Genomic DNA, 13,199 nt, shown 5'->3' on the forward strand with positions numbered 1-13,199 from the left:
AGAGACCTACTACCAATAAGTACATTCCGGTACATAGTATTTATAAGACACTCTCTCGCCTCGGCTCCGACACGGCACGTTTGGGTGTGCCTAAAAGACCTGCTTTTATTGTTATGCCGAACGCTAAGCGCACATATTTCATATTAACCGCAAGTCGGGAGTCGGGACATAAAACGGGAAAATTAGGGTTTATTGTGGCAAAGAGATATAGCTTTTATTTTTTATGAATAAAATTTATTTATTTATTTATTTATCACAAATTAATGTAAGTTTACAGTACTGACACCAAAACACTTACATTTTCATTAACAACAATTTCAAACATAAAATTTAACAAATATAAATAAACATAGCGAGATAGTACTAATGTTTTGATTTAGCGTGATTGGTCTTAGACTGTTGGAACATCTTTGGTGAGTTGGGTAAGACCGGATCACAGGGTAATCATGATATACGGTGCAACAATTTTATTTGAATTTTCATTATAAAATTTAAGGAAACAATGTCTGCCTCATAAAAAAAAACAACCAGAGATATATTGTAAAAATATGATTTTTATTTTTTTCTATATGTATTTTTTTTCTAAATTTATTTCAGTTCATTTGTTCACCAAGGACTCGTCACTACAAAAAATACATCTTTTTTGCTTTTTCAGGTGTAGTAATGTAACACATCTACTTTCTGACTGTTGTCAGGTCCTACGTAACGGAAGTCCTTTTACCATTTACCGGTCACAATTCCAAACTCCGTGCTGATATTTTGCTGGTGGTAGGATACATTTTATATCCGCCCGAATAGCGACTACCGTACACAAGGTGTTAAAACCCGTCATAATAGCCCACGTTAGTGTCGCGTTCAGGGATCAGCCTGTGTATATCCGGTTCCAACAGGCCGGCATAATTATGTCGACTGTCGAGGGGTAATCATCTTTCGTCAGCCGACATTCTATTGGACCCCACGCCACTTACCATCAGATGCAGCGGAGTCACTTTTTCGTCCACGTATAAAAAATACTGAGCAGAAATATTCGAAACACAATAATAAAGTTAACTTCTACTGTTTCAGTCCACCTCGAGCAAGTAAACACTGAAAACAATAACCTAATTCAAATAAAAGGCATTTCAATTACCCAAACATTCTCAAAGAAAGACTCTTTATTGAAATTAAAAAAGTTTCTCTCTCGAAATGGTCGGCAGGAAATGAGAAAAACTAAAGAATTTCTTCATTACAGTTGCTAACGAGTGACATTGGTTTTAACGGTTGGTTGTATTTTAAACGTTTCTGTGGTGTAGCGGCAGTGTAGGGACTGAGTACTAGGATGTCGGGGTTTGAGGCCCAGATCGGCAATAACTGCTGATGGTAGGATATTTGTAACCGTCCAGATATCGACCACCGTACACAATGTATAAAACCCGCCATAATAGCCCTCTTAGTATGTTTGCTAAACTTACTATAATATACGGTATTGTACTATATTTAGGGTGTGCTAGAGTGCGTTCGGCTAATTTCGGACGGTTTTGCGAGGAGTCACGAAAATATTTTTTTTGTCATAAATTATTTAAGCTACAACGCCATTTTATACATAAAACTGGTTATTATTAATGCTACTTTATGTGATAATTTTATCATATTCCAATTCTCTTTGTGTAAGCTTAAAAATAGGTGATAATATCTGTATAGGAATTTAAACATACATACATAACATCACGCATTTATCCCCGAAGGGGTATGCAGAGGCGCAACTAAGGCACCCACTTTTCGCCAAGTATGTTCCGTCCCATGATGTGATAGGGGGCGAGCCTATCGCCATATCGGGCACAAATTCCAGACTCCGGGCTGATACTGAGCAGAAAAACCCAAATATCACTTTGCCCGACCCGGGATTCGAACCCAGGACCTCAGAGCGCTATTGTACCGGGCATGCAATACAACTACGCCACCGAGGCAGGTAGGAATTTAAACCCCTTAGAAAAGATCGGAATAAAACTATATCTAATAACTACCATCGTATGCTATTTTAATACCAGTAAAATGGGGGAGTAAGGCTATATTTCTATACAAGGGTGGCACAGGGAGGCTACAATGACCCGATACATCATTGCCACGTCCGAAATGACGTTGATTTCTCGCTGCAATCAAACAGGCTCGTATTACGGTTGTAATTAAACACGTTTCAAAATTGTAATCTGGGTTGTTGCATTGGGAAGCGGCGATAGCCTAGTTGGGTGTGGAACGGACTGCCAAGACGAATGTCCGCAGGTTCAAATTCCAAGGGCACACACCTCTGACTTTTCTAAAAAATCATGTGTGTATTCTTTGTGAATTTATCGTTTGCTTTAACGGTGAAGGAAAACATCGTGAGGAAACCTGCACATCTGAGAAGTTCTCTATAGGAATTTCGAAGGTGTGTGAAGTCTACCAATCCGCACTAGGCCAGCGTGGTGGACTAAGGCCTAATCTCTCTCAGTAGTAGAGGAGGCCCGTGCTCAGCAGTGGGCTAGTATATGATACAGGGCCGATATTATTATTATACATATATGAACATTGAACACTTTCATATCACGCCATCTAACCTTCCCAGAGAAAGTGAAGATGTATAAAAAATTTGTAGTGATGTTTTTATACGGCTAAGTGACCCACCCCATGGTAAGCGTAGTCCAGAATCCAGATAGTGTGACAAAAATGATTATGCCTCGCCAGTCGATATAATTATGCCGGCCTGTTTGAAATCGGTTATACACAGGCTGATCCCGGAACGCGACACTTACGTGGGCCATTATAGTGGGTTTTACACCTTGTGTGCGGTGAATGCTGTCGAGGGGGATAGAATCCTACCACCAGCATTACTATTGCTGTTCAAGTCATAATTTCAGATTCCAGGTTGATATGGAACAGACACTCTCTCCAGAGAATATTCAGTTGACATTGAAATAGTTATGTCTTAAAAGAGTAATGAAGTAAGTAGACTGCTTCAATAGCGTAGTTGTAGTGCATGCAAGTGGTCGGGTAAAATGATATTTGGGTATTTCTGCTCAGTATCAGCCCGGAGTCTGGAATTTGTGCCCGATTTAGGCTCGCTCCCTACATCATGGGACGGAACACACTTGGCGAAAAGTGCTCTAGTTACGCCTCAGCATACCCCTTCGGGGATAAATGCGTAATGTTGTCTATGTGTGTTAAAAAAGTAATGCAAATCTCACTAAAGTTTATTTGAGTTCAATTTACGGTCTTCTTATAATTCAACGTGGTCATGTTTGGTTTTAACTTGTGTAAAACACTAAATAAGATAGGGAAATAAACTAGACAGAAGTCATATTCAAAGTTTACATCACATCCAACGGATATAAGCTCTCGGAGGAAATGGCGCGGATGCACGTGGCAAAGGCGCTTGTAAAACTACAATCTTGCTTCCTTACGTTTACAATAAAACTGAAGGACAGACTACTAAAGCACGGAGAAAGTTTATAAAATTGGGAATTATATAGTACAGGATAAAATATGTTGATTTGACGAATTTTAAAATTTATTACTAACCGAATTTTTCTATTATCTTATTATTATGCATCTCGACAATTAACAAAGAAAAATTCGGTTAGTAATAAATAAGCTACCATTTACCAACATTACTGTAAGGGAAAACTTGGGCGTCTACTCACGAAAAATCAGCTTGATAGTAATAAACGATGAAAAGTGTACCAGGGAACCTGTACTAATATGTCTGGAGTATGAAAATTGTTGAAAATAAACACGACGATCGGCAAAAGCTGAATTTGTTGAAATAAAAAAAAAAACAATATTTTTACTGTAAATTAATTCATATTTCTACTCGACCGGTTTGTAAAACCCTGTGGGAATCGTATTATTGTTTTTGTACGGGCTCAGCAAATGTCTCGTCTGCACTTGTAAGTAGAGTAGAGTCCAGATAGTGTTGAGCAGAGGCAAAGCGGCAAATGACTCGTCTGAACTTGTAAGTAGAGTAGAGTCCAGATAGTGTTGAGCAGAGGCAAAGCGGCAAATGACTCGTCTGAACTTGTAAGTAGAGTAGAGTCCAGATAGTGTTGAGCAGAGGCAAAGCGGCAAATGACTCGTCTGAACTTGTAAGTAGAGTAGAGTCCAGATAGTGTTGAGCAGAGGCAAAGCGGCAAATGACTCGTCTGAACTTGTAAGTAGAGTAGAGTCCAGATAGTGTTGAGCAGAGGCAAAGCGGCAAATGACTCGTCTGCACTTGTAAGTAGAGTAGAGTCCAGATAGTGATGAGCAGAGGCAAAGCGGCAAATGACTCGTCTGAACTTGTAAGTAGAGTAGAGTCCAGATAGTGTTGAGCAGAGGCAAAGCGGCAAATGACTCGTCTGCACTTGTAAGTAGAGTAGAGTCCAGATAGTGTTGAGCAGAGGCAAAGCGGCAAATGACTCGTCTGCACTTGTAAGTAGAGTAGAGTCCAGATAGTGTTGAGCAGAGGCAAAGCGGCAAATGACTCGTCTGCACTTGTAAGTAGAGTAGAGTCCAGATAGTGTTGAGCAGAGGCAAAGCGGCAAATGACTCGTCTGAACTTGTAAGTAGAGTAGAGTCCAGATAGTGTTGAGCAGAGGCAAAGCGGCAAATGACTCGTCTGCACTTGTAAGTAGAGTAGAGTCCAGATAGTGTTGAGCAGTGGCGAACCGTCTATACGACCCGATACCGGCTTCCCTTTTATATTATTATTATGTGTTGGGACACACACACTTGCGCAGCTATGTGCACGTGCGTAGTTGCGCGAGAACGCTGTGTCACACCATACTTCCCATATAAAAGCAACGTACGCCTTTGTTTATTAGTACGTCTTACGATTTGTTACTATTACCACCTAAGTACGCCACTGTGTATTAAACGTACTCTGGAGTTTTGAAATACAACATATTCAGTGCCATCTTCGAAGTTTCATTATAGCTAGAGTTGTGACTCCCATACATTACTAACTTCCACAACACAACTCTACATATTGTTTGTCTTAGATTTTGATTTTTGTTAAATTACCCTCGTTACCATTACTAGGGCATTTTTTTTACATGGTTTTACCTTTTGAAAAATGTCACACTTCGCCACTGGTGTTGAGTGTTTATTTGACGGATGATTACTTTCGCCAATCGATACAGTTTTACCTGTTTGAAATAGCCCCTTGGCGACGGTTAGATATGGATGTCAAATGAATCTTAAACCATGAATGCACGAGATCAATTAAAGTTGATGAAGCGACAGTCGCATTTGAGACTTGGCTATAATATTCTACGTTTTTCGGTAAACAATGGTCAAAGTTTGGGACAGTTTTCAAATTAAAGAGGTTTGCGTTTCTACCAGAATTGGGCTAGTTAAGTGGTAGAAAAATACATAGCGAAACTGAGACAATGTGATTTTGTCATCAAATGTGCGAAGATGAGTAGCAAAAGGGAAAGGTGTTAAGATACATGGACTGAACGAGATACGGTAATCAAATCCAATATTTTCTACTATTTTCTACCTACAGTACAATGTTTAATTGTTTTGGTGCCGTAGTTGTATTGCGTGGCATGTTATAGACTACGACTACGACTACTACGGTACGGTTGAGGTTTTGGGTTTGAATCCGATATCTGGGAGTAATACAAGATTTTTGTATTAAGGTAAGGCGAGGTAGGCTAAAATAAATTAGCAAGGTTGTCGGTCAGTTATTGCCTAGTCAGGATGCATTGTTTTTTCTTTTGTAAGTTTCCATATCTCTTTATCTATCCTACTAATATTATAAATTGGAAGGTATATGAGGATGGACGTATTTATGTATGTTTATTCCTCTTTCACAAAAAAACTACTGTACGGATTTGGATGAAACTTTACAGTAATATTGGTTATATACCAGAAAAACACATAGGATACAATTTATAATAATTTTGTGTAATTTGGTCATAATACAACGATACATATCAAGTAAGTCGGAAACCAAAATTATTCCGGCAAACTCCTTCACGCGGGCGAAGCCGCGAGTTAAATCTAGTATTCTATATTTCTACATTATAGGATCAATTTTGTTCGTTTGTCTTTCAATACCCTTTTTTTCAGCAACACATAGGTCATAGACTCGGGTGTACGATCTTCTTCAGCTGTCAAATAATTCTACTTATTTTCTTGCTTACAATAGACAACGCGGTCAAAGGATTTTGCTGTTTCACAACGCGATCAAAACATATAGTTTATTTCACGTTGATACATGATAGCTCAAGTATTGTTTATTAAATAGATCCGTACCTTAAATGTCCACTTAATATTTCACTCAAAGGTCACATTGATTTAATATTAAGGCCCTAAATTTGATAATCTTCAATAATTACACTGCCAGAACTTTCTTCAAACCTGGAGAACATACTGCTGCTTGGCGGTAAAAAGAAACAAACAAAAGGTAGATACACGCAAGATACTGAGCTTGGTTTAGTCAAAGCTCTGTTAGATAGGAGAGATCGAGGATGCATTAGGGGTCTTTTGTGATTTTTCTAAGCTATTTGATTGCGTCGATCACAAAACCTTCATTTTAAAGCTTCATACTGAAAGGGATTAGGCCTTAGTCCACAACGCTAGCCGAGTGCGGATTGGTAGACTTCACTCACTCACGAAAATTCCTATAGAGAATTTCTCAGGTATGCAGGTTTCCTCACGACGTTTTCCTTCACTGTTAAAGCAAGCGATAATTCACAAAGAATACACACATATTTTTTTGGAAAAGTCTGAGGAGTGTGCCCTTGAGATTTGAACCTGCGAACATTCGTCTCGGCAGTCCGTTCCACAACCAACTAGGCTATCGCCGTTTTTCAAATTTATCAGGTCGAAATCAAAAAATATTTATCGACAATGTCTCCTCTGCTGGGTCCGCAGTTAGAATTGCTTTTGTTTTTTTGCATACGAAAGATCTTACTTATATTCTCATTTCCAGTTATAGTATAGAAACTAAAACTACTATTATCATGTGTGAAAGGCAAGCTTATTCAAAGTAAGAATTGTTATAACGCAGCCGGCTGGATGATTAAGTCGCTCCGGCATAACAAAAGCAACTAGCTCAAGGACTAACGCCGCCGCCTCATTGGTCCATTCGAATATGGAAACAATGGAATGCGCGCGAAAAGATCTTTAAAAACGAAAATCTTTGTATTTCGAATGGAGAATATTTTCATGAATTTAACGGTTTCGATTTGGTTTTAAATTTGGAACTGATGAATATTTTACGAACGAATAAGTTTTAATTTGATGCTAATGCTTTTATTATACTCTCATGTTTAATTACTATGTTCCCTTACCTTGGTGATATAATGGTGACCTAGTTGTAAAGCGTACGCACTAGATTTCTGCTCTTAGGTCGAGACCTTCAAATCTTCGGGTTTGAATCCCGTGTCGGGAAAAGTTGTTTGACTTTTCTTCTTACTAGTAGTCCAGAGTGTGGAATTTGTGCCTGATGTGGCGAATGACTCCCCTATCACTTCATGGGACGGAATACATATAGAAAAGTGAATGTGTTGGGCATAAAACCGTATTTTTATCCCTTTGAATGACGAGATGTGTTTGCCGTTCGCCTGATAGTAAGCGACACGATCATAAACAGTAGAAACACCATTCAACACCTTGAATTACAAACTATTGTTTGGTATTCCACTGCACTCGCCATCCTGAGACATGAGATGTTAAGTCTTATTATGTCCAATAGTTAGAGTGAGAGATCTACCACCAGTAAATGCGTGTTTGTGTTCGGTTTTGACTGACAAATAATGCTAAAACCACTGTTACAGACTACATTGGACATGAGTCCGCCAACGGTGACAATAACTAAAAAAGCAATTCTATAAATTCATCATCTAAAGAGATTGAAACATCGGCGACACGTCTTTTATGAAACATAATTTTTACACGTCTCGTCCCTCCATCGGGTTCTGAAGTGGCAGCGAGCACTCAAGAGCTCTTCACTCGTCGCCCGCTAGCATAATACTTTGATTTACATTTATCAGAGTATACTAAAAATACATATTTCTGCGTCTGTTTATGTCAGATATGGCGATATCGATCTCCATCATATTATGGGAGGGAACATACATGGTGGATAGTGGGTAGCTTAGTTGTTTTTAACCTCTTGCAGGTGGGGGGGCGGGGGGGGTGAATAACATTGAAATAAAAACTATTTAACGGATTTTATCGCGGTATTTTATATTATTATTTACTCCCGACGTTTCGAAGACTGCAGCCTTCATGGTCACGGGGGGACTTATAGGGGGCGATAAAATCCGTTAAATAGTTTTTATTTCAATGTCTAACATTCGCGTAATCATAAGAAATCATTATGGGTGAATAACATGTCAATTAGCGGAACCCCCTCAATGTGAACTAATGTACTTAGCTAGTATGTGAAATTGTAAACTCATGGAAAGATTAGTAAAGAAAAAAAAAACTTGCAGATAAAGGTATCTTCGTTGCATCTCTGCCTACTTCTTTGGAGATAAAGGCGTGAAGTGTTTGTTTTGTTTTTATCTATATATATAAAAATGAATTGCTGTTCGTTAGTCTCGCTAAAACTCGAGAACGGCTGAACGGATTTATCTTATCTTGGTCTTGAATTATTCGTGGAGGTCTAGGGAAGGTTTAAAAGGTGAGAAAAATTCGAATAATTGCCGGGAAAATCCTCAAAACAGCATTTTTCTATTTCCCATACAAACGTTTTCTAACTAATACGTAGAGTCAATTTCAGCTTTATTGCTATTGTATAAAGTTCACTGTTGTCTAAGCAATGTAGGTGTGTTCCTAACATCAAAGCAGTGTGCGTTGGAGCACAGAATATAATAATGTACTTAATGTCGCGTTCTGAAACTCAACAAAAGTGATATCGCGGACCCGACTAAATTGAACAGTCACAAAATTTAATATATCATTAGTTATTTGGTTGGCTTCACGATATTATTTCTTTTGTTTTACTCTTTAAAATGCATGTTTTCGTTATGGACAATTTTTGAGCTACTTTTGCATAACTATACTTATAATAAATCTGTAGAGAGGTCAATTCTGTACATGAAATATATTTCCAAAATAACTGGGGTGATTAGGGATCGATACTGATGCCAAAAATGCAATTAGTAAAATTTTTGTCTGTCTGTCTGTATAACCGTTATAGAAACAAAAACTACTCGACGGATTTTAACTTAACTTGGTACAATTATTTTTCATACTCCTGAGCTGGTTATAGTATACTTTTCATCACGCTACAATTAATAGGAGCATAGCAGTGATGGAAAATGTTGGGAAAACGGGAGAAGTTACTCCATTTTTAAGCTTCCGTCATTTCGTGTGCAACCTTAATGGTTAAAAGTTCCTTCGATTTCACCAGGATCCCATCATCAGACCCTGACCGGACAATCGGACCACCTGCATACCACCATAAATTAAAAAAAACATCCTGACAAATTGAGCACCTTCTCCATTTTTGAAACCCGAAATCCACGCGGGCGAAGCTGCGGGCGGAAGCTAGTCTTCCTTATAAATGTCAGTTGATGCAGTTGTTTTGCGATGCGACTTTCGCTTTAAGTTGTTGGACTTCAATCACATATCGGATAATTTTGTTAGATTTTTCTGATCAATATGAGACCGTAGTTTGGAATTAAACTTGGTCAGTGGAAATATAATTGCTCCCAAAGTAAGGAATATAAAAAAATATTATATGTGTTGACAGATATTTATGCATAATTTTATTTTATATTTTTTTTCTTTAGAATATGATTTTATTTTATTTTTGTCACATTTATTTCATTGTATTTTAATTAACGGCATTATTCACTTTTCCATACTTGATAATTTATTAGTGGGAACTTCGCTGGATTTTGTAACACATTTTTTAATTATTTATATTTAATATTTTGTTTGTTTCCCAAATATTAAATAAATAAATAAAATAAACATAAATACTACAGTTAGACGACTTCTTAAAAGTATGTGTATATCCGATTCCAACAGGCCGATATAATTGTGTCGAATGCCGAGTGATAATCATCTCTCGCCAGTCGATATTCTATTAAACACCTCTTATCATCAGGTTCAGTAGGATCATTTTGCCGTGCACGTATACAAAAAAAACATCGCTGATATGAACTTTTATGACAACGGTACCGCAAGTGAAATATATTTAGACATAACGTGCATGAGAGTGTAAACGCATTTAAACTTATTGTAATGTGGAAGTTCAAGGTTCAAATACTACACGTGTAGCTCGCTGGGCGTTATGTTATCTTCTCCCAATCTATACATATAAAACAAAGTCCTTTTTCTGTCTGTGTGTTATTGATTTTCTCAAAATCTACTGAACGGATTTTTATGAAATTTTATATGGAGATAGTTTAAGACCTTGGGAAGGTTATAGGCTTTATATCAGGAAAATATATACCGAGACACGGTAAACTCCTTCACGCGGGCGAATACGCGAGCAAAAGCTAGTCTGATATAAATCTGAAAGTTTGTGAAAATGTTTGGGTGTTAGAAATAAAGTAGAAGTTAGCCGAACCGATTTCGATAAAATTTTGTGCTCAGACCATTTCCTAGATGATCAAAGACTAAATTAGACTTAAGAATCTCGGTAAAGCGCATACCACTTTCATCGAAGTGGTCACAATACTTGATCCAGAAACATAATTCATTACTTGAAATAAATGCTATTTAACAAAATTATGCCGTAGCTGGTCGTAGGATATATTTATATCCGCCCAGATAGCGATCATCGTACATAAGGCGTTAAAACCCGCCATAGTGGCCCACGTAAGTGTCGCGTTCCGGGATCAGCCTGAGTATATCCGGTACCAACAGGCCGGCAAAATTGTGTCGACTGTCGAGGGGTAATCATCTCTCGTCAGTCAACATTCTATTGGACTTCACTCTACTTACCATTATACAGTGGGGTCATTTTCCATGCCCGTATTAAAAAATTCCGCCTTTAAAGACGACTGAAACCCAAAAATAATTTAATAATAATAATATCAGCCCTGTATTATATACTTGCCCACTGCTGAGCACGGGCCTCCTCTACTACTGAGAGGGATTAGGCCTTAGTCCACCACGCTGGCCTAGTGCGGATTGGTAGACGTCACACACCTTCGAAGTTCCTATAGAGAACTTCTCAGATGTGCAGGTTACCTCACGATGTTTTCCTTCACCGTTAAAGCGAATGATAAATTCACAAAGAATACACACATGATTTTAGAAAAAAACAGAGGTGTGTGCCCTTGGGATTTGAAGCTGCGGACATTCGTCTTGGCAGTACGTTCCACACCCAACTAGGCTATCGCCGCTTCCCAATGCAACAACCCAATTGAAAATGTCACATGTAAGCAAAATTCGTAATTTCGTGTACTTGGACGACATATTTATTTCAGTTATTTCGGTTTAATAACCGAAGTACTGAACCAATTTAAAAAAAAAAAACAAGGTATTAATCTGAAAGTATATCCTTTTAAATAAATGAATAATTTGTCAAATACATTCAAAATTACAGATTTCTGAGGTAACAAACACAAAAATCAAATTAAGATTTTCCTTTTTTGAAATCGGTTAACAAAGTACTTATAAAATGTACCTTATTATACCATCTTAACTGAAAGAGGTTTTAAAACGACCTAATCTCTGAAATTACAGCTCTGATACCGAAAATTATTTCACAAAAGCAGATTCATCCGAGCGCTGGCAAATCTTTTCCCGGGATAGGATTTTGAAAGCAATATCATAAGCACTTATCATATACGATAAAGTATTTTCGTAAAGGTAATACTGAAAAGCATTTACATAATTGTTTCTAAAAATATTTAAAAAAGGCGTCTCTTGGTAACTAGTTTAGTAATATTATTAAATAGTTTTTGCCTGAATCTCTGCGTATATGTTTTTTTCGGGTTAAAAACACTTATAGCACATAGGAATAATGTAGCTTCCTATTATAAACAAATATGGTTTGAGATTTGTGCGTTCAAACAAACTATTCAGCTTTGTATAAATAATATTAGCTCTGTATTATATACTGTCCCACTGTTGGGCACGGGCCTCCTCTACTACTGAGAGGGATTAGGTCTTAGTCCACCACGCTGGCCTAGTGCGGATTAGTAAACTTCACACACCTTCGAAATTCCTTTAGAGAACTTCTCAGATGTGCAGATATGTAAGTAGAACTGCGTGCAAAAGCTAGTATATAGTACATACATGTTATTGTAAGTGAAAACGGGCTTAGAAATGATATATTGCAAACTCTCACAGGAAAGAAAACTTCGGTTATAAAATCTTTTTAGGATCCACCTCTTTTTATTCTTTGTAGAGCTTCTTTTATGATTTATCCTTTCTTCAGTACTATATTTCTTAGTCATTCGTAAAATTCTCCTAAATTTTGTTTCATAGATTTATATTATTTACAATGTTTACTATATATAACAAAAATATATATTATAACTTGAAGGATAGAAAATGTACTATGTTTTCTAATAACGAACTTTAAAAATAATTTAAATCGAGATATATATTTTTTAATTCCAATAACAACATGGTGGCATAATGTCATACGTCTTTCAAAATGATATGCCTTTCTTTTTACCTTAGACACGAATAAAAAACAATTGCAAACTCACCTGAAGAAACAGCAAACCGCGAAAAAAAAGTAATTCACCACAAAAATGAAATGATAATGACCTAGCAATTACCAGGGTATAATAACCGAACACAATTTCATCCTAACGAGATGCGAGGACATCCATCTATCAATTTGCCACTACGCGTTTAACTCTTGCGTTTTATCTTCTCCTGGTACTTTTGTGTCCTGATTTACGAAATTTAATTGACGGATTTAATTTATTCATTATTTTTAATGGATAATTATTATTATTTCTCGTACCTTTGCATGTCCGCGCCCTCCTTACTGAGGCGTCCTTTCCCTCTCAGCGAGAGAGGAGTACTGACGCCTGTTGTGCGAGGGTGTTACAGATCTATATAGAGTTGTTAGTGATATTATATCGTTTATGGGGCGGGTAGTATCGGATTTACAAAGTACATTAGGAATAATGAATGGAAAATACGTAGACAATTTGTAGATGGTTTTATGTCTTCAAAACGTATGATAGATCTTTAGAAGAACATTATGGACAATTGTTGAACAATTGAATTAATTTGTAGCCAGTGTAACTACTGGACATAATGAGACA

At 37.3% G+C, this 13,199-nt stretch overlaps 1 protein-coding gene across 1 annotated transcript in view; it reads right to left on the minus strand.

The window, feature by feature from the left end:
• Positions 1-13,183, minus strand: part of LOC115443212 (facilitated trehalose transporter Tret1-like) — a 68,749-nt gene extending 55,566 nt beyond the window's left edge. Inside the window, exon 1 of the mRNA XM_030168533.2 lies at positions 12,893-13,183. Within this exon, the coding sequence (XP_030024393.2) occupies positions 12,893-12,900 (8 nt within the window). The 5' untranslated portion in view covers positions 12,901-13,183. The remainder of the gene's footprint in view (positions 1-12,892) is intronic.
• Between the last annotated feature and the right edge of the window lie 16 nt (positions 13,184-13,199).

This window comes from Manduca sexta, chromosome 4, assembly GCF_014839805.1.
Source record: "Manduca sexta isolate Smith_Timp_Sample1 chromosome 4, JHU_Msex_v1.0, whole genome shotgun sequence".
Taxonomy (NCBI): Eukaryota; Metazoa; Arthropoda; class Insecta; order Lepidoptera; family Sphingidae; genus Manduca; species Manduca sexta.